The following is a 20,066-nucleotide window of genomic DNA, read 5'->3' on the forward strand; positions in this document are numbered from 1 at the left end:
GTTCTGGGGGTTCTGGTGGGGGGGCCCGCGGGGCCCTCAGAGAGGGTCCTGGAGGGATTCATGGGAGGGGTGTTCTCCAGGGGTCCCCTGGACCGTCCCGGGAAGGGACCGTGGCGGGGGGGGGGGCCTCCTGGGTGCGGCAGGCACACCCTAAGGCGTTCCTGGGTGAGGGGCGGCTCCGGGAGCGGGTGCGCGCAGTGGGGAGCGCGGCAGCCCTATACTCTGAAGACGGTGAGTTCGGTCCGCAGACGTGGCAGCCCACACGCACGTCTTCGGTCGCGAAGGGGTGGTCGTCGCGCGTTCGTGGGTGACATTCTTTCCCCGTGCTCGCTCCGGGAGCGGGACAGGAAGCCCTCAGGCGGCAGGTGAGCCGAGGCCGGCGCCTGGGAGCGGACAGGGCCGGGCGGACCACCCGTCCGCGCAGGCAGAGAGTCCCGGGGCGCTGTGCGGGGCCCCCCGGGGGCGGGGCCGAGACGCGGTGGGGGCGTGGCCAGGCTTCCCGACTGGGAGGGGCTCGGCTCGGTGGGGCGGGACTGGGTCCCGGGGGCTCGGCGGGGCTCCGGGCGGGGCGGGGCGGGCTGGGCTCGCAGCGGCGCCGGCGCACGCGCGGCGGTGGCGGCGGTGGCGGCGGTGGCGGCGGTGGCGGCGGTTCCAGGGGCCGGCATGGCGGTGTGCGCTCGCCTCTGTGGCGTGGGCCCTTCGCGGGGATGCCGGCGTCGCCAGCAGCGCCGGGGCCCCGCCGAGACGGCGGCGGCCGACAGCGAGCCGGACACGGACCTGGAGGAGGAGCGCATCGAGGCGGGCGCGGCGGCGCTGGGCGCGGAGTGGAGCGGCCGCGGCGCGAGCCCCTCGCCGCCCCCGCGCTGCTCGCTGCTGGAGCTGCCTCCCGAGCTGCTGGTGGAGATCTTCGCCTCGCTGCCCGGCACCGACCTGCCCAGCCTGGCCCAGGTCTGCACCAAGTTCTGTCGCATCCTGCACAACGACACCATCTGGAGACGGCGCTGCCGGGAGGGTGAGTGCGCGGCGGCGGGGGGTCCGGGCCTGGGAAGGGGCTCGGGGCCTGGAGGGGCTCGGGGCGGGGGGCCGGGCGTGGGGGGAGGTTCCGAGGTCGGGAGGGCCCTCGGAGGGCCGGGCGGCAGGTGTACGGGGCCTGGAAGGAGGGTCTGAGGTGCACAGGCGCCCTGGACAGACCTGCCGTAAATTGGGGGCCTCATGGGGGGTTCGGGCCTGGGGGGGACTCGAGGGTCTCAGGTCCCCCACAGGCCCTGGATGGAGACCTGCTCCAGATGGGGCGGCCCCGGCTATGCGGGGGCGGGGGTCCCGACCCAGATCCGGGACGCGGGGGTGCGGGCGAGGTAGCGTTTCCGGTGGGCATTGGGGTGCTCCGAGAGGGGCGAGGGGTCTCCCGGCTGCGGGGACGGGGCGCCGTGGAGCCAGGGGAAGTGACGCGAGCTGCGGGGGCGGGGTGTCCCTGCGGGTGTGGGACCCTGGAGGTTCATAGGTCGGTGGGAGTGACCTGGCCGCTGCGGGCGCCCCGCGCGTCCCCGGCCCTTTGGGCGCGCGGTGGGCGCGGGGAGCGGAGCGGGGCGGAGAGGGTGAGCTGGAGTAGGTCCGGAGAGGGGGGGGCAGTGTTTGGAGGTTCTCCTGAGAAAAGGAGAACCTTTTGGGTCTTTGGACAGGTGGGTGGAGCTGGGTAGCGCAGGAGGCGCCGCTGTCTCCCCCGCGGATGCTGGTGGCAGCGGTGAGGGTGGGGAGTAGTTAGTTTTGTAACAAATCCCAGGTGGACGGTTTGCTCAGTCCCGAGTGCAACGCTCTCTGTGTTTAAACGTTGACAAATCTTTGATGTTTAATAAGTTCTCGTGTGTTGGTAAACAGGATAGGTAAGACAAAGTCTGAACAACGCAGAACAGCAAAAGAAAGAATCGCCTGGGAGCATTTGAGATCTTGCTGCCTGGCATTTGTCGTCAGTTTGGCTCAAATAAACTTATTATTTTTTTAAAGTAAGAATCATCAGAACCCCTACGATCAAAGATTAAACCACCCTTAAAATTTTGGAAAACATCTCTCCGTATACACATATAGAGTCATGTACACGTTTTTGTTTAAATGAGATCGTACTATGTATATTCTCCTAGAGCCAGTTTAGTATAAAAGAGCTTCTTACTGTTCCCCTGCATACATATGCCACAGACTAGTCCCTTACGGACACGCTTAAATTTGTAATTTGTCCTTGTCATAAACAGTGCTATCAAGATTGCCTTTGTGCATTTCACAGGAATTTATGAGACCTACATGTACCTTTTAGAACTTTTGAGATGATCTTAGTGTGCACTTCCCAAAGTGGGGTTGTGGGTAGTAGGAGGTGCACATTGAAAACACCTTAGATACCTGTTGCCCAGCTGTTGGAATTTGCACCCCCAGGAAGGCTACCTGAGAAGGCCTCCTTTCTCAGATCCTCCCCAACGAGGCGATCAGCCAGTCATCTTTTCTCTTCTGTGAACCTCAGTGGCTAAGACTCTGGATTTGCAGCCATCAGGGCAGGCTCTGTGTATCTGCTGAGATCCTGGACATGCTCCTTTACCTGCACAAATGTTCGTGGGAAGTGCTATCCTATAGGGTTGCTTTGAAGGTTAACTAAGATGATATATGTGAAGCCCTCACCCTTTAAATGGTGGGTGTTTAGTTATGCTTCTTGGCCATTTAAAAAAAAATTATTGATTTTGAGAGAGGGAGGAATGGAGAGGGAGAGAGAAAGAGAAACAATGATGCGAGAGCGAAACATTAAACTGGTTGCCTCCTACACACCTCCTACCAGGGATTGAGCCCGAACCCCAGGCATGTGCCATGTGCACTGACCAGGAATCAAACCCACAACCTTGCAGTGCACAGGAGGATGCCCAACCAACTGAGCCACGTGGGCCAGGACTGTCTCTTTTTTTCCTTAGAGAGTCTGTTGTCTTACAAATTTGTAAAAACTCTTTGAATATTAGCAGTATTAACCTCTTGTCATATTAGTAAGATATTAACCTTTTGTCAAGTATGTGGCAAGTAATTTTCTTTTGACATTTTTTTAAATCCCCACCTGATAGGATTTACTGATTTTAGAGAGAGTTGGAAGGGGGGGAGAGAGAGAGAGAAACATCAACATTGATCGGTTTCCTCCTGCACACACACACCCTGACGGGGGATCGAACCCAAGGCCTTTCGGTGCACTGGATGACGCTCCAACCAACTGAGCCACACAGGCTAGGGCTCTTTTGACATTTTAAAATAGAGGCAAAGAAAGTTCCACTTTCTCTTTCTCTCTGATTTCCATTTGCTGTCTTTTGTATTTTGTACACCTGTAAGACCCAGGTTCGTCACAGATGATCCATTGTGCTTTGAGGAGTTTCTCCATCAGTCAATCAAAACTGTACTGTGGTCTCTGGGGAACTGTAGTGTGTGTGTGTGTGTGTGTGTGTGTGTGTGTGTGTGTGTGTAGTTCAACTCTAGGAATGGAGGGTAAGAGAAGCCTTGTGTAATCAAAAAACTCAGAGGCATGCCACAGAGTAAATTAACAAGTTATAACTCGGTCAATTCCTAGAATTGTTCATGGAAATATAAAAAGTCTGATGAAGATATAGAAAGAAGTGGGGGAGCAGACACAGAAGGTCCCTTAAGCCCTTTCCCACTGTTGCATTTCTCAGTTCAGCTTTCCTGGGACAGCAGACACATCATGATGTGGAATCCAGGCATGTTGTTCATCGAGGCAGTCTGCCATGCTGGGGGAATTTTCATTTTGAGAAATATAAAAAATTGAAAGATAAAAATGATAAAACAGGCATATTCCTAGTTACCCCTCAATAAATAACTTAACTCTTTTGCCATAGTTGGTTTTGATTCCTCTACCTTTTGTCGTTGTTGTTAATTCTTGCCTGAGGCTCTATGTGCTGCTTCATGCTTTGAAGAGGCCACACTTTTGTTCCTTCGTTTGTTTTTATTTTTTTTCATTATACCCAGTATGACAGTGAACAGTCTCTTGTGTGTTTCTTTGGACACAGATAAGTTTGAAAGTTTTTCTATGGGATATATCCAGAAGCAGTGTTGCTGGGCAGTGTTGAGATTTGCAGGTTTTGTTTTTGTTTTTTAGATTCACAGTTTTACTAGGTACTATCCAGTTGTTTCCTAGAATGATTTTACCTGTTTACACACCTGTCACTGGGGCATGACTAGGCACGTCACAAAATATAAAATACAAATGCCCAAGGTGCATCGTCACAAAGGAACTGCCTTTTGTGGTCCAGGTTATCTCATTTAATCTGATGTCTGCTGGAGTCATTCTAATGTGAATGATCCATCTTTTAAAATGTGTGCCAGTCTGGATAAGAAGCAGCATCTCATTTTAATTTGCATATGCCTGATAACTAGTGAGGGTGTGCATATTAGAAATAAAGTTACTGGAAATTTGGATTTTTTTTTAAACTTGCTTCTCCTTAATCTTTGCCTCCTTTTTATGTTATTTTTTTTTATTGACTTGTGGGTTTTATTAATTTAGTCTGGATAGATTTCTGTTTAATGTGTTGCAAAACACTTCCTTAGAGTCTATAGTCATTTGCTTTTTAACTTCCTTTATAGTGACTTTTGTGAAGGCTACAATGTAAATCAAAATGACAAATTTTTAACTGTGAGTTTAAATGATTATTGTCATCGCAAGCTTATGAAGATGGTTGATAGCTCGGCCTTTAGTTTCACTGTTTCATTCTGGTAGCTTTAATTTCCAGCTTATCTAGGTCAATAATTGGACAATTCCATGTGGTATTCACAGGTGTCTGGTAGAGTTAGTATAATTGTGATTGGATTTATATATAAGAATAGTTGCACACGAGACAAGTGTGGTCTTAACTCTCTGAAGCCCAAAACTTGATCTTTTTTGAACTAGACATTTGGTTATAGTGGATGTTAATAAGGCCAAAGTCAAGCCCGTGTGGGTGAAAACCAAAGCTGTCTCGGCCTTGGTAAATAGGAGGCAGGATCTCAGACTGGCTGCGGAGGTGCATGGCCCTAGCCCATCAGGTTTCCTGACAGGGGATAACGGTGGCTCCAGTTTTTAGTGTTTTGGGAGGGTGAGTGCGACTTACTAATGAATTTGAATGTTTACTACTCAGTGTTTAAGTGTTTGCTTTCTGTATTTTGGTAATTGTATTTTCCAGAACAGAAAACAAGCTACAAAAAAAAAAAAGGAGTGGGAAAGAGGGTGCTGTACATCTGTGTTATTGCTTCAAAGAATTTTGCACCATGATTAACTTGAAGGGTGCCGAGACAAGGCATAACTGTTTAATAGCTCTTTCTAAAATGATAGGATGATTTGGGGGCAGGAGGAAGCTACACTAGAAACTTAAAATGAAGTAGCTTTTTATAACCTTTGGTGAGAGGCTCACAATTTCCAGTGTCCTAGCAGTAATACATCAGCAATAATGAACCACTTATTTTTACAGAACTTTGGCCATGGTAGCCCCCTGCATGTTGGAGATGTGGGAATAAATATTTTCTGTGGTATTTCTCTGGGCAGATAAAAAGGTTGCTACTGAGAAGCCAAATCTGTGCTCCTGATTTGGGGCAAGTATATGAGAAAATAGGTGATATTTTTCCTCTTACAGGAAACCAAACCAAACGCAGTCTCCAGGGCAGGGGTGGGTAGATGGAGGGTAAACGCTTTTTCTTGCGTCATTCCTCTGGCTACAGGCCTCCTGCATGTGGGGCTATAAATAAGTCATTTCTCAGAGCACCTGGGGTGGAAGCCAAGTACGTTGTTTTGCCTTTGACCCTGACGGTGCTCTTTTTGGTTAATTGGTGAATTTCGAAATGCTTACTAATTTTTAACGCTTTATTCATGCAATAGTTCATGAAGTCTACCCAGTGCTAACGAGTTTACAAAATTCAGACCATAGTTCTCAATCAAAATATTCAAGTAATAACAGAAGATAAATTTAAAAACAAAGGAAATGCTCAGACATGTATTTTGTAAGTCTAAGGTGGGTTTACATTCCATCAGAATTAGAAATCTCTTTTTCCCATAATATGCGATCTTTATGACAGAAATGGGAAATTAAAAATCAATATTTAATTGTGTTTCTGCGTGCAGAAGAAAATGCTAGTTCTGTTCTATTTGATATGCTGATACAAAATATGAGAAATGTGGCTTCTGTTAAATACGGCTGAAATTGCAAGGGCTGTCACTGGAAAAGGTGAAATGGGCAAGTTGTTGGGTTTTGGTTTTTGGTTTCTTTATTACACAAGTAGTTGGTTTTAAGGCTGGCTTAAGAAATATTTGTTGATTCCTGTTAAGCGGGTGCTTCTCGAGCCCAGCAGTTTCAGGGGTCGGGAGGGTGGGTTGGCAGTTGGATAAACCGACTGTGCAGGTCAGGGAAACACGTTTTCCTCTGCTCTGCTCACTGAAAGGACTGCGCTTCTCCGTGTTTTTCCAAGTTGAACCTCGTGCAGCTTCATAGAGAAACCTAAGTCTTCCGAAGAGCAAAGTCAAAAAGGGTGAAGAAAAATGGTGCCTCTCAAGGCCTCCTGTTTCTCAACCTTCCGAAAGCGAGCCGGAAAGTGAATCTGGTGTCGGAAAGCATTGAGTAAAGACTTCCCCTTGGCCCTATTTAATTGGACAGACACTGGAGATTTGGCAAAAACAATTGGATGGGTGTTAGAGGTCCAGGCGCTGCCATTTCTCCTGTTTTACTGTGTTTATAAAGCAGTTACGTAATGCACTTGAGGATCTGAGTTTGCTTTTATGGCTGTAAAGGGCATGCAAATAAATACAAGGGCGTCTTTGGGCCTTTGGAGAGGAACAAGTGTCCTCCCCCAAAGCTGGCCCTTTCAGGAGGTGGCCTGGGTTCCACACTCATGAGTCAGCATCCTTGGCTGGTGATGTCATCACTGTCCACCCAGTGGCGGTGGAGAGCAAACCTGGAATCGCCAGGCCTGCTTGTCTAGCGCTGGTGGAGGAATAGGGCCATGTCTGGAATATTAGAAAAGAGCCAGTGTGAGATGATTGTCGTCAGACTCATGGGCTTATCTCCAGGTCTCAAAATGGTTGCTGAGATGGAGCAGGTGTGCGTGCACTCAGGAAGGGCGGGCGTCTGGGATAACAGATGGGCCTTAGCCTGGGTGGGTCTCCCTTGGCCCGGGGGGGGGGGGGGGGGGGAGTGCTGGGGGCCTGGGGGTGTTCCTGTAGTGGGAGCGGCATGGGGGTCAGAGTCATCTTGCTGGAAGAGCGAGGTTTCTCAAGGTTCCTGTTGGCACCAAAGACTGTTTATCTTTGCAGGGGTGGAACTTGTTGGGAATAAGCCACATCGATTTATGCAGGCAGTTCAGCTGTCCTCAGGAACTATTTGTTTTGCATCTGGAATGTTCTAGGTATTTAATAGGAGACACCTATAGGCCGTGTCCAGATTTTGGTTTTTACATTCTTTCCCATCCTAAGGTGAAACACTCTGGCTGCAGAGTGTTTTTCTAGATTGGCTTCATTATTATATTTTTAAAGGGCATTACGTGCATTTAGAGCAATAGCTGAGTAAAGCAGCTGCTAGAGAGAACACACGGGGGTTTGAAATCAGGGCTCTGTTGCTGAGGCGTGTTCTTGGATATTTGCTCAGAGCAGCTGTGTCAGGAAACCTAGGGGCCTCTGTGCCCCACTCCTCCTTCCCACCAGCTCCCGCCCTCCTTCCTTTGACTTCTTTTTTAGCCTCGGAAGTAAAAGTTTTAACCGTATGTTATTAAGGATTATACTTATACCCTAATTTAGTACAAACAGAAATGCTGTCTCTCCAATCAATACTGCCTTATAGTTTTATTTAGAAAACTGTGTGAGTTTACAGCAGGTAGGAAACAAGCCAGCAGCAATCCTCCCGTCCTCACTCCACCCCTTCTCCTGGACTCCCTCATCTTGCCAGGTGCCAAATCTGGGTTGTCCCCTCCGTTCTTCCTGCCTCTGCCTTACCCGGTGGTGCAGTGGCCTCCTCACTGGACAGCTCCCTGCCTGCATTTCCAGGTGCATTTCTGCTGGCTCCACCCGCAGGTGAATATCCACTGTGCAGACCCTGTCCATGCTGCTTTTCTCCCTAAGACTCTTCAGTGCTTCTGTGTTGCTTGTGGACTCCCATCTCCAGCATTCGAGCCCCTCCAGGACCAGGAGAGACCCTCCCTTTCCAGATGTATCGTGTGTGCCCACCAGCTTGCTTCAGATGGTGTCTTAGCACCATGCTTTTTCAAGGTGACAGAGTTCCCTCATAAGTGGCATTTTTTTGGGACAAAGAGGCTAATTGTAGTCTCCTCTCTAATTGTAGTCTCCCAATACCAAGGCAGTGCACAGAGTAATGATATTAACTTTCTTTGTCACCTTCTGTTCCAGTGCACAGCGTGTGCACATCTCAGTCACGCTGGCACCGGTACCATCACCATTGGTCCATCTTCGTTTTTAGGGAGGGAGCCTAAAGAAGCAGATGTGTGTCCATTGGGCTCTCCTGTGGGGGTGAGAGAGTAGAAAAGAGAGAGAGCAAACTCTTCTGTTCCATTCCCACCCGTAGAGACTGACTAGATTCAGTGCATATTCAGAGATGCGCTGCCTGGCCAGGTGGCTCAGTTGGTTGGAGCGACGTCCCGAACAACAACAGGTTCCGGGTTTGATTCCAAGTCAGGGCACATACCTAAGTGGCGGGTTTGATCCCCATTTGGGGCAACCGATCGATGTTTCTCTCTTACATTGATGTTTCTCTCTCTCCCTCCCTCTCTAAAACCAACAAAAACATATCCTTGGGTAAGAATTGAAAAAAAAGAAAAAAGAAAAATGTGCTGTGGGACAGAGAGGTTTTGGGTAGCCCTGTCACACCCCATCACATAGCACCGGCCTCATTGGACAGGCAATTTGTGATGGGAGGTGGGCGGCCCCTGGCAATTAGGTGCAGCTTCAGTGTTGACTTGACTCAGGCCAAACTACGGGGCTATTGTTTAACTCTTGGCAAAACATCTTTCAGATAGATTTTTGGAAGATTTCTGATTGGAATATTTGAAGTGTCAGTTTAATTTTTTATTGCGGTAACATATACCTAAAATAAAATTTACTGTTTTAACCATTTTTAAGTGTACCGTTGAGTGGCATTAGGTACATTCACATTGCTGTGCAGTCATCACCCTCCATCTGTCTCCATAGCTCTTCCCGTCTTCCCAAACTGAAACTTGGTTCCCATTAAAAATTAACTCCCCATTTTCCCTTCCCCAATCTCCTGGCAACCACCATTCTCCTTTTGTCTCTATGAATTCAACTCCTCGAGGGACCTTATATAAATGGAATCATACAGTATTTCCCCTTTAGGGACTGGCTTCTCTCACCCAGCATGATGTCCTCAAGGTTCATCCATGTTGTAGCATGTGTCAGGATGTCTTTCCTTTTTTTTCCCCATCCTCTCATGATATTTTTTTCCATTGCTCTTCAGAGAGAGTGGAAGGAAGTGAGAGAGAGAGAGAGAGATTGGTTTCCTGGGGAAAGAGATTGAGTCTGCAACCGAGCTGAGCTAGGTGCCCTTGGCCGGAATTGAACCTGGGACTCTTCAGTTTGCGGGCAGACGCTCCAACCACTGAGCCAAACCGGCTAGGGCAGGATTTGTTTCCTTTTAAGGACTGTATAACATTGCAGTTTATGAGTGGACCACATTTTGTTTATCCATTCATCTGTCAGTGGACACTTGGGTTGCTTCCACTTTTTGGCCATTGTGAGTAATGCTGCTGTTAACAAGGACGTACAAATATATCTTTGAGTCCCTGCTTTCAATTCTTTTGGTTATATACCCAGAAGTAGAATAATAACTGGATCATATGGTAATTCTTTGTTTTATTGTTTCAGAAAATGCACCAGACTGTTTACCAGAGTATGACCATTTGCTTTTATAACTTTTCTCAAGTCTAGCTCACACATTTTTCTTCCCCTTCCCAACATTTCTTTTTTTATTATTGACTTTTTTTTGAGAGAGGGGAAGGGAGATGGAATGGAGAGAGAGAAACATGGATGTGAGAGTGACACATCGATTGGCTGCCTCCTGCACACCCCTCACTGGGGATGGAGCCCACAACCTGGGCGTGTGCCCTGAACAGGAATCGAACTGATGACCCCTTGGTTCATGGGTTGACACTCAGCCACTGAGCCACACTGGCCAGACAGCAAGGACAGATTTTGAACGGACAGCCTGCAACACCAAATCCCACACTTAAAGAGCAGCAGTAGGCAGCATGGTCTGGTGTGCTAACTTTTAATCATTTCACATGGGATCTCTGCCGGAGGATGGAGTTAACACTGTTTGTTTTTCTGGAAGAAAGGATATGTAGTACTGGCAAGTACACTGGCCTTAAAGCTATTTTCAGGGCATTTTCCTTAATGACTTACGGGAAGGTTTATAGAACAATCAGAGGATGTGGAATTGTTCTTGGCCACTCTTTTAAAAAAAGATTTTCCATCGTGGAAAATACTGAACATTTCTTACAGAAACATTTGAGTCAGAATGACAATATTCCACTTGGGTGGATTTGTTGTGATCTTTTGGGAACATTAAGAAAAGCCCAGTAAGGATTGCTGTATTCATTAGCACTACGTCATAACCTTGCTTTTCTTCTGATTGTTAATGGCTTTTTGTGGATACTTTATCTGGTTGTGCAAGTTCATCTCCTGTGTGATATTAGCAATACCATGTTGACAAAGTACACAGAGATTTATGATGATTTGGTCATCCTAGCTAAAAACCTTAGAATCAGTCAGAAGTCCAAGTAATTAATGAGAGGCAATGGTAGTTTCTGTCAGGTTAGAGTATCCATTGGGCTCATAGAAATCATAAACCAAGTCACCAGCCTTCTGCACTCTGAGCACAGAGGAATGCCCAAGGGACGGTCTCGATGCCTCGTTAAAGGCCTGGCTTTTGACTTCAGGCGCCATCAGCAACAAGAGCACAGATGGATGCATTTTCAGGTCTTGCCCTGTATATAACTGTTGGCCTTCAACACTAACACATAGTACAATTCAGAGGAGGACACCCTCCCACACCCTCTGCGCCACAGTCAAACTGCTTTGTCAGCGAGAGAGAAAGAAGCTAGTCCTTGGCTGCTTCACGCACTGGTCGCACGCTGGAACTGAGAGAAGGAGCTGGCCTTCCAAAGCCACACAGCAAACAAACCAAAGCACCGCTATTACTGTGCGGTAACAATTTTGAAGGGCATCGTTTGTACAAGAGAAGGACAAGGTGCTAGACAAAGTAGTGATAATGACTGATGGTGTTCAGGAGGAGCCACTTGGCATCACAGAGCCACAGGATAGTGGGAAGAAAGTTTAATACAGAACAGACCGCGTCTCCGCGAGAGTGGGGTAGCCCAGTTGCTCCGTTTCTTCTGCTGACCAGGGGTGATCTGCAGGGATTTTGACAAACTGTGGTCTCCCGGGTTGCTGGTAACTCACATTACATGCCCACATTATTTTATCCCTGCCCCAGAGTCTCAAACAGCGTATTTCATGATTTGTGTTTCCTCACACGTTTATAATCTGTATAATCCTCTAGAATGGGGTCTACATTCCTCCTGGCAAAAGGATAAAACAGGTGTATTTTGCCTGATAATCGGCAAGGCCAGGGTTTTAGGTCTTTGACTTCATGTCTGTTCAATAGTGGCAGTAGGGAAAGGCAGGGGCCCCGGGCAGGTCTGATCAAAGGGGTTTGCAGAATAGTAACCACCTCACCCCAGAGAGCTGCTCTAGCCTGTGTGCGTTTTGAGCTCTACTTTGCGTACGCTCAAAATCCTAATGGTTAGGGAAGCGTTTGGGTTAATATCATTCTGTTGAAAAGACCAGACCTCAGGCGTGTTCAGACATGATCGAAAGTGATGAGATGAGGGACAGCACTGTGCAGCTACTGGCCACACTGCATCGATCCGTAATTCAGATGAGTGCTGCGTCACCAACCTCACCAAGCCTCGGTTTCCTTCCCTGTGATGTTGGCATAGTACTGGCCTTAGAGGTGATTGGCAGGATTTTGTTACGCGATTGTCCTGTGAAGCCCCCGTTGAATGCCTGCGCCTGGTATGAGCACAGTGAGTGAGAGTCCTGGTGTTTATTACTGTGGGGTCCTAGGGGCCCCCTGTTCTCATCAAATGCTTGCTGAGCACACACCTGTGCCAGTGCCGGGCTCACCAGTGTGAGGCATTCCCATCCTGGGTTTTCATCATTCAAATGGAGATGACAATAGCGCCTCTCATGGGCTACTGGCAGGGTAGAGTGTAGTGGTGCCCGGCAGGAGCTTGGCATGGTGCCCAGCATGCACAAAGGTTGGTATGAGGCTGGTGTTATCATTATTAGCTCTTGGCCAGCAGGCAGTTCTGTATTAGTGTGGATTAGTTCAATTACAGTGCTTTCCTTTTGAAATCTTGCCCAGACCTGAACAGAAGGACCCAAGGTTTTGGTTGGGAAGTGGTGGTGGTGGCGGTGGGATTTTGAAAAGCGGGGCCATGGCAGGGTGAGTAGAGGGACAGGGAGGAGGAGATAAGATGTGCGCTGTAAGGCAGGCGAGTGGGGAGCACAGGGAGACGAGGAGGGTGTCAAGGGTCCCCTTCCTGGCTGTCCTAAGGTGGCCCAATGCAAAAGGGCAGAGTGTCGAACTCCTCCTTCCAGTGTCTTGCCTGGGTCTTCAATCATAGGATCTGTGTGTGTGTTTAATAGAATCAGTAGTGTGGTGCCCAAACTGGCGATTAAAGGGGCCCTTGTGGAACCCTGACAATGACAATCTCATTTTCATGGGAACATGTGTTTTAGGAACACTGAATTTCTGCCACACTGTATTCATAAGCTGGGGGTTGTCTGATTTGGGGATTGTGATCAGACTAGCAAGCCAAGGCCAAGGTTTAGGCATGTATCCTCCCTCCCTCCCTCCCTCCCTCCCTCCCTCCCTCCCTCCCTCCCTCCCTCCCTCCCTCCCTCCCTCCCTCCCTCTTTTCTCCCTGTCTCCCTCCCTTGTCTCCTATTCCTCTGTCTGTCTGTTTCTATTACTTTGTGATTTCTTGACAACTGTTACATCTAGCAAATGTTTCTTTTTACAGAGTATGGTGTCTGTGAAAACTTGCGAAAGCTGGAGATCACCGGTGTGTCTTGTCGAGACGTCTATGCGAAGCGTAAGTTAATCTAATGTCATCCATCATTAACTTCGTTCCAAGAGCAGACACCTTGAGCATCAACGATGGATAATAAATTGACTGAAAACCCAGTTCTGTTCTCTGACACCTTAATTTTAATGTCATAATTGATATTTTATTTATTTATTTTAAAGATATTTTTGTTGATTTTTAGAGAGCAGAAGGGAGAGGGAGGGAGAGAAACGGCGATGTGAGAGCAAAACATCCATCTGCCGCCTCTTGCACACCCCTCCTGGGAATCGAGCCTGTGACGCGGGCGTGTGCCCTGACCAGGAATCGAACCAGCAACCTTTCGGTGCACAGGACAATGCCCAACCAACCGAAGCACCTGGGTCAGGGCGTAATTCACATTTTATAGACAGCACTGGTAGTAATAGCCCTAAAATGGGGTGGGAGCCTCTCTTCTCTCCCATTTTGGGCATGTCAGTACCCTTAGTTTTCAGCCCATCACCGGATATTAGGTGTTAAGGACCTTTAGATCTGAGAAACATGTCTGCACTGGGAGCAGACTCTGGGGTGCTTCCAGAGGGGTCCCTTTCTCTGGATTCTGGGTCCATAGCCTACCTGGATGTGCGGATGGCTGATAGTGACTGGGACATGACGCCGTGAGCCTCCCACTGATTCCTTCAGCTGACAGGGCTGCCTGTGGGCCTGCTCCTGCCTTCAGCCTGGCACTGGGCTCCAGTCCTTTGGTTCAGCCTTCCCTTCAGATTCCTCTAGAAGTGTGAACCCCCCCAGCCTCCCATTTCAGTTCTTTGCTCCTTTACTTTCCAGAGCCGTCATCAACATTCCGTGAGTGCTCCGAGTTTCCCTAGCCCCAAATATCTTCCCAGCTGGCCTTTCCTCTGTGCCCCTTTACAGGAGGCTGTGAAGGCTCCTGCTAACGCCGGTGTTGCCCAGGAGCAGCAGAGTCACAGGGAGCAGCTGAGTCACAGGGAGCAGCCTGCTCATTCACCACCCCATTGGGATGTGGCGTGTATTATTAGCACCCAGGGCTGGAGATTAAAGAACACAGTGAGAAAGATAATAGTGACCCACGTCTCTTTGGCCTAAAGGTGACCTGTTGACCTCTCTGAAAAGGACTTTTGAGTGTTCATCTTAAAACTATCTTAGAAGTTTTTGGTTTTCATATTATTTTGAACTTCCTACCCAGTTCTCCATTGAAAGCAGACCAGGCGATATCTGCTTACCTAGTACCATACTCAGGAACTGAGGGCCATGCTTCTCCAAGGAAGCATCTGTGGTGCAGGACCACGGAGTAGGCAGGTCATGGGGCTTCACTGTGGGCCAGGCTGCTGACTGCGCCCTGAAGTGCTCCAGGCTTTCTTCCAGGGCCTGGGGCTAGTTGGGGTCACTCTCTGTATTTCATCCTTTCCGTGCATCTGTTCCCCCAAGAGTGCCCTTCTGAGTCGCCCCCCCTTCACGTGGCTGTGCTCCCAGCACAGGCAGAGCATGGCACTTCGGCAGAGCGCTGACGGCGGGGGGAGGCAGGCCACTGGCCCATATCTGGGCCGATTTCATCGTCTCATCCTTTCTTATCCCATCAGAGACTCTCCACACTGTGATCCCATGGCCACTTGCGAGTGTTGGATTGGTGAGTGTTTCTGGGTTAGAATTTGCTGACACTTGGGGCGATTTCCTGTCAAAAGGCTCTGAGTTCTCCGCAGGCCTTCCTCTTCCATGCTCAGTTCTTGGTGGTTTGACCGTGCCCTCCGAACTCTTGTCCTCTCCCACCTGCCTCAGGGAGCCTTGGAGAGGCTGCTCTTGGCACCCCTCTGCCCTGCCACATTTCACCCCCAGTTCCGCCAACTCCTAGCACCTCTCCTCCCCCCTTCTGTGGGCCTCAGGCTTCACCTTTGCCCCCAGCCACTGCCGCCTGTGCTGCTGTCCCCAGCCCTGGGCCCCACTGCAGGGCCGATCTCCTCCCCCGTGCGCTCTCAGGCTTTGATTTCTTCTCCTGCCTCTGCTTCACATCCCACCAAGCCTGGACTGACCACGTGTGTGTCTCCAGAGAAAGTGAGTCTGGGAGGCCTGAGGGGTCGTCTCTCATGGAGGTGGGACCCTTCTTGTCCTCTCATCCCCTTGGCGAAAACAGCGCCTCTGATTCCTGCAAAGCCCCGCGTCGCAGGGGCAGGAAGCTGGCTGCCCTGCTCTCCTCCTGCCCTTACCCTGTTGTCCTAGCTCCGCCCTCGGCTCCTCCGTTGTTTGTCCAGAGCTCAGTGTCCTGAGTCTAGCCAGAGTGGAGAGCTGGAAGAATTCACTCTTGCTGTGGGCATTGGTGTTAGAGTCAGAACCAACTTCTCGCCGCAACAGTCTGTGTACATACGCACAAGAAAGGTTTCCTGGCTCTTGGGGCTGGCCAGCTGGCTTTTATGAGTATCCAATACGACAGATTCTTCGTTAACTGCATTTTGGGTTTTGTTAGGCCATTTGATGATATTGTCTTAAAGCTGCATGAAGACTGTTCTCTCTTTAAGAGCTGTGAGCACTCAAAATAGTGTCCAGGAGAGGGGCAGGTGCTCACGTCTGCCAGGCATTAGGGACTATGACACCCAGAGGACAACACACCTTACCTGGTAAATAAGGACCCCATGGAGTTCGTCTCAGCTGTGGGTGGAGAGGGTTGGTCGGACCCTGCTGGTGGCTGTCCTGTAGAGGGGACACCTGGGCACAGGTGGGCAGGCAGGTGGTATGTGTACACACACACCCAGGGAAAAGCCCCGAGACTGAAAAATCTACCTCCATAAGCCGGGAAAAGACCAAAGATAGAAGCTGTCTACTCCAGTCTGGTAGTGAATGGAGTTTATTTGGGGAAACCTACAGAAGAGCATGTCTTGGGCAGCTGCAAGACGAAATGGGTCCCAGCGCCACTTGGCAGGCACCAAAGAATTACACGGGGTAGAGGGGCATAGTCACAGGTACTAGTACGTGAATGCTACCAGGTGCGGGAAATTACTTCCCATGCTTGACCAGGTCAGGACACAGTCTGTTCCAGAAACCAGCACATATCAGGAAGCAAGGGAGGGTGCTGATTTATATCTGAATGGACATCACTTACGATCAGACAGTTTCTAAGGGAGAGTTGCAGAAAGCAACTGTTCTGGCTCCTGTGCAGCTTTCAGTAGAGAGAGCGGTCATGTCAAGGAACAGTCTCTTCTCTGTAGGTGGGTAGTGACTGCCGAGGAACAGGAGACGGTATGGCCAGGGGTAAATGAGGTGGGCAACAGAGAGGGGACCAGGGCCATGGTGAGGTGAACACACCTGCATGCGGGGACATGGGCAGACAGAGGGGGGCGTCTGGAGGTTTCGACTGCTCATTCTTGACCCCTTGAAAACAGGTGTGAAGCGCAGAGACTAGTTCATATTATCTTTCGTATCCCAAAGTGTTTACTTTGCCACCAGCCAAAGCAGGTTTCACAGCGCAGGGGCATGTTTGTGAGTTTGCGTTGAAGGCTTTATCCAGGAGAAAATTACTTAGCTTCTGGAACAGGCAGCAGAAGAAAGTCAGCCTCAGCCCCTGGCATGGGTGGAGGAGTGAGCCAGCCTTGAGTCAGGAGCTGGCATGTGTTGCCCGTTGTCCAAAACAAAACACAAGCAAAGGAAAACACTAGGCATACACTATACAAGCTGAATATCTTAGTTGGGGCACCAGGGTTCCCTAAACAGTCATTCCGGGTATCCACAAGCCGAGCCCTCTGCTCTCCTGCCTCTGAGCTCCATTGATCCAGGACAGTCCAGGGAGGAGAGTGAGCCTGGAGAGTGTTCCAGGCTTGGGGCCATCATGATTTTCTAGTGTGAATCCGTTGATTAAAAGGAACATGTATCACAACGTTTTCTTTCTAGCCAAGCCTCTCATTTTTGTCAAGTGCTTGCCTCCCAAGGTACCTGGGGTGGATTACGATGGGGGTGAGGGAAGAGGGTGCTGAGTCACGTGAAAACTGTTTATACCCTCGTGAAAGTGGAACCATCATTAGCCCTTTCCCTGCTGTGTCTGTTCAGGTATAAATCCTCGCGTGAAGTCGGGACGTTTCATGAAAATTCTTCCCGATTACGAGCACATGGAGTACAGAGATGTGTACACCTGCCGTATGTACCTCCTGCTACTTTGGCTTTGGCGGGGGAGCCCAGCAAGAAGCTGCATGGAGAGGGCCCTCTAACTCACAGCACGCAGATGCTTTGGTCCTGAGAGTGAGCTGACCTCCTTGGCTTTTGCTGTCTTTTCCCCTTTCTGCAGCGTTCTCTGTGGCTCAGCCAGGACCTGGATCACACCTGAGCGGTGGCCTGGGGCAGCTGTACATATGGGCCAGGTTTCTGCGGCATCTTTTGGTTTTTTTGGGTGGTACCAGCACTATCACTCTATTAATGCACATTTTCTTTTTTTAAATTTACCTTTATTGTTGAAAGTGTTACAGATGTCCCCTTTTTTATGTTGATGTGCATTTTAACATTTATCATTTCTTGAGACTGAGAGGACAGAACAGAATAGAAGCCTTAAAACCTTTCTATTCCAAAATGAAATGTAATTGGTCTACATCTAGGCTTCATTAGTCGATTGTGTTTGGACAGCACACGTGAATTTGAAAAAATTACATACACATGCATCTGTATACACAGATGAGACAAAAGTATGCAGAAACAGTTGAATGTTTAGAACCTGATTCCTCTTGATAGGGCTCTGGAAATTTTCCTAAGTCATATTGCGTAGTGATTAAGGCTAGCTCCGTTTTTTATTAGGTTGAGCTGAGATGGAGAGCGTGAATTTAGGATCTCAGGAAAGATATTAAAAATATCTACTTGCACTAAAAGCAGTTTTTCCGTTAGTAGAAGTACAGGGACACCCCTGCTGCTTACTACGTCAGCCGCGCTGAATGTGCCTCGTGTCAGCATCACCTGTGTGGACTAAACCCACTTCTGAATCTTTTAAGTGCACAATTCCTAATAAAACCTACTCAGACCACAAGGAAGAGAGTCATTTATGGAATTTCTCCTAACCCCTTCCAGGCTCTGGACATGTCGCTTAAGTGCTCGCTGGCCCCATTTTACTTACTCCAGGGGATGTGGAGATGCCAGGACTGGGCAGCAAGCTTTGGGGTGGTGTCTGAGCACTGTGCATGACTGTGAACACTACCCACAGTGTTTGTGTAATCAGGCCCAGAGCCGAACTGCTTGAGTGAAGACCAGTGGTGAGGGGGGCTTGTCAGGAGTGTGTGTGAGCAGCCAGGAGTGTGTGAGCAGTAGAGGAGGAGCTGGGGGGGTGGCTGTGGCTGGATGGCAAGGGGGTACAGCGGGCCAAGTCTGAAGGCATGAATTCTGTTCTTTTCCAAACCCTCTTAGAAGTAGCCTCTCTAGAACATTTTGTCCTAGACTAACCTACCCTCCCTGCTTATCAGTCAATGAGCCAAGGTGCCTTCTCCAGGCCCGTGGGAGAGAATGGGAGAGAATGTGACGTAGTGCTTATTGATGAGAACAATTGATCAGTCACCACTGCTGTGCTAATGGGGACAGCCTGGCATGGGCTTTTAAATACAAATGGACAAGCACTTAGAAGCTCATTACATCATACATTTGCCGCAAGATTCTTCTAGAGCAACAGTCTATCTGGAATTCTGACCCACCTCTGGGAGGTGGCCAAAACCTAGGAAGTGCCTAGAATTGTCTGGGGGGGGGGGTTCTTTTTGTTCCCAAGGAGTGGTCAGAAGCTTTCTGTAGCTTGTAAGGATGTGTCACAGGTTCAGACTTCACCATGCCTCTAGGAGACGACTTCCAGAGCCTCTGGACTTTAGCCATGTATTGTGGTGTCCCGCAGCTGCTGGTAGGTGACAGCTTAGAAGAGACTGTTCTAACTAGAGGCTGCCGTCCCATATAAGGTTTGAGTGTAGTTATAAAAATACAGAAAATATAATAAAAATAACCAGTTGTAAGCATTGGTTGCATTTCTCTGGGGACATTTAAACTGTGAGTGGGGTGTTACCTCTATGACTGTTAGGAGAAAGTTAACGTGAAAAAAGAAAAGTCATTTCACCCAAGATTTCAAACTTTTCTGTGCCCAGGTGTTTGGTGTTCCAGCGCTCCTAGTACGTTTTAACGGAGTGCAGCTCAGAATTGCTTCCCTACCGTTAGCCAGACTTTCCAGAAAAGTCTGCTGTGATGATTGGCTTGTGAGGTACTTGGGACCCTGCACTCTTCCTGGAGCTGTTGAGAACTTGTGTTCCCCTGGTCTCTTAAAACCCTCTGGGCCTTTGTTCTGTTGGACCAGAGTCTTGAGTGCAAGACGCTGCCCTGGAGAGAAGCAAGTCGGCATCATCTGAGGCTGCAGATTCTGTCAGGAGCTTCGTGGCCTCAGATTAGCTGCTTTTGCTGTGTCACTTATATTTTTCTCAATATCAGGCCATATGTTGTTGCCTGATATTCTTGATAATTCATGTCTGTAAGAAGTTGGAAGCATCACAGGGGGATGTATTGTCCTTATGACATATCTAACACATGTCCCTGTGTGCAGATTGGTGGTGACTGTTGAAATGCATTTTGAACTTAAAAATAACTGTAACTGTAGGGCTCTGAGTTTTGAGGTTCTGACCTAGAATTCTGGCAGTGCTCCAAATTGCTCTGGTAGGTACAGGGAATTTTAGAATGTCATTCACCTCACGGTGAGGAGATGGACAGGCCACTTTTAACCAATATCCAGCTCAAGGCGGTCAGGCAGGAGGAAGTTCCTCTTTATTGGCAGGAGGGTTAGTCAGGAAGAGCCCATATTTAGAGTTCAAAGTTAGAAAGAAAACATCTCAGCTCTTGCAGCCAGGCAGGAATCCCTCTGACTGGTGGGGGAGTCTGCCTTCTTCTATTCAGGCCTTCTCCTGATTGGGTGAGGC

The 20,066-nt window shown here is 49.1% G+C and overlaps 1 protein-coding gene across 2 annotated transcripts in view; it reads left to right on the top strand.

Annotated features, from left to right (window-relative positions):
• The first annotated feature begins 657 nt into the window (after positions 1-657).
• Positions 658-20,066, top strand: part of FBXO31 (F-box protein 31) — a 35,296-nt gene continuing 15,887 nt past the window's right edge. The window contains exons 1-2 of one of the 2 annotated variants that reach the window (XM_087827358.1): positions 658-1,012; positions 13,105-13,176. In XM_087827358.1, coding sequence (XP_087683484.1) covers positions 664-1,012; positions 13,105-13,176 — 421 coding nt within the window. In that variant the 5' untranslated portion in view covers positions 658-663. Of the gene's footprint in view, positions 1,013-13,104; positions 13,177-17,320; positions 17,386-20,066 lie in introns of those variants that run through there. The other variant, XM_016197277.2, reaches the window with a different exon arrangement.

The sequence above is a fragment of the Miniopterus natalensis genome, chromosome 18, assembly GCF_054644295.1.
Source record: "Miniopterus natalensis isolate mMinNat1 chromosome 18, mMinNat1.hap1, whole genome shotgun sequence".
In the NCBI taxonomy this organism is placed as follows: Eukaryota; Metazoa; Chordata; class Mammalia; order Chiroptera; family Miniopteridae; genus Miniopterus; species Miniopterus natalensis.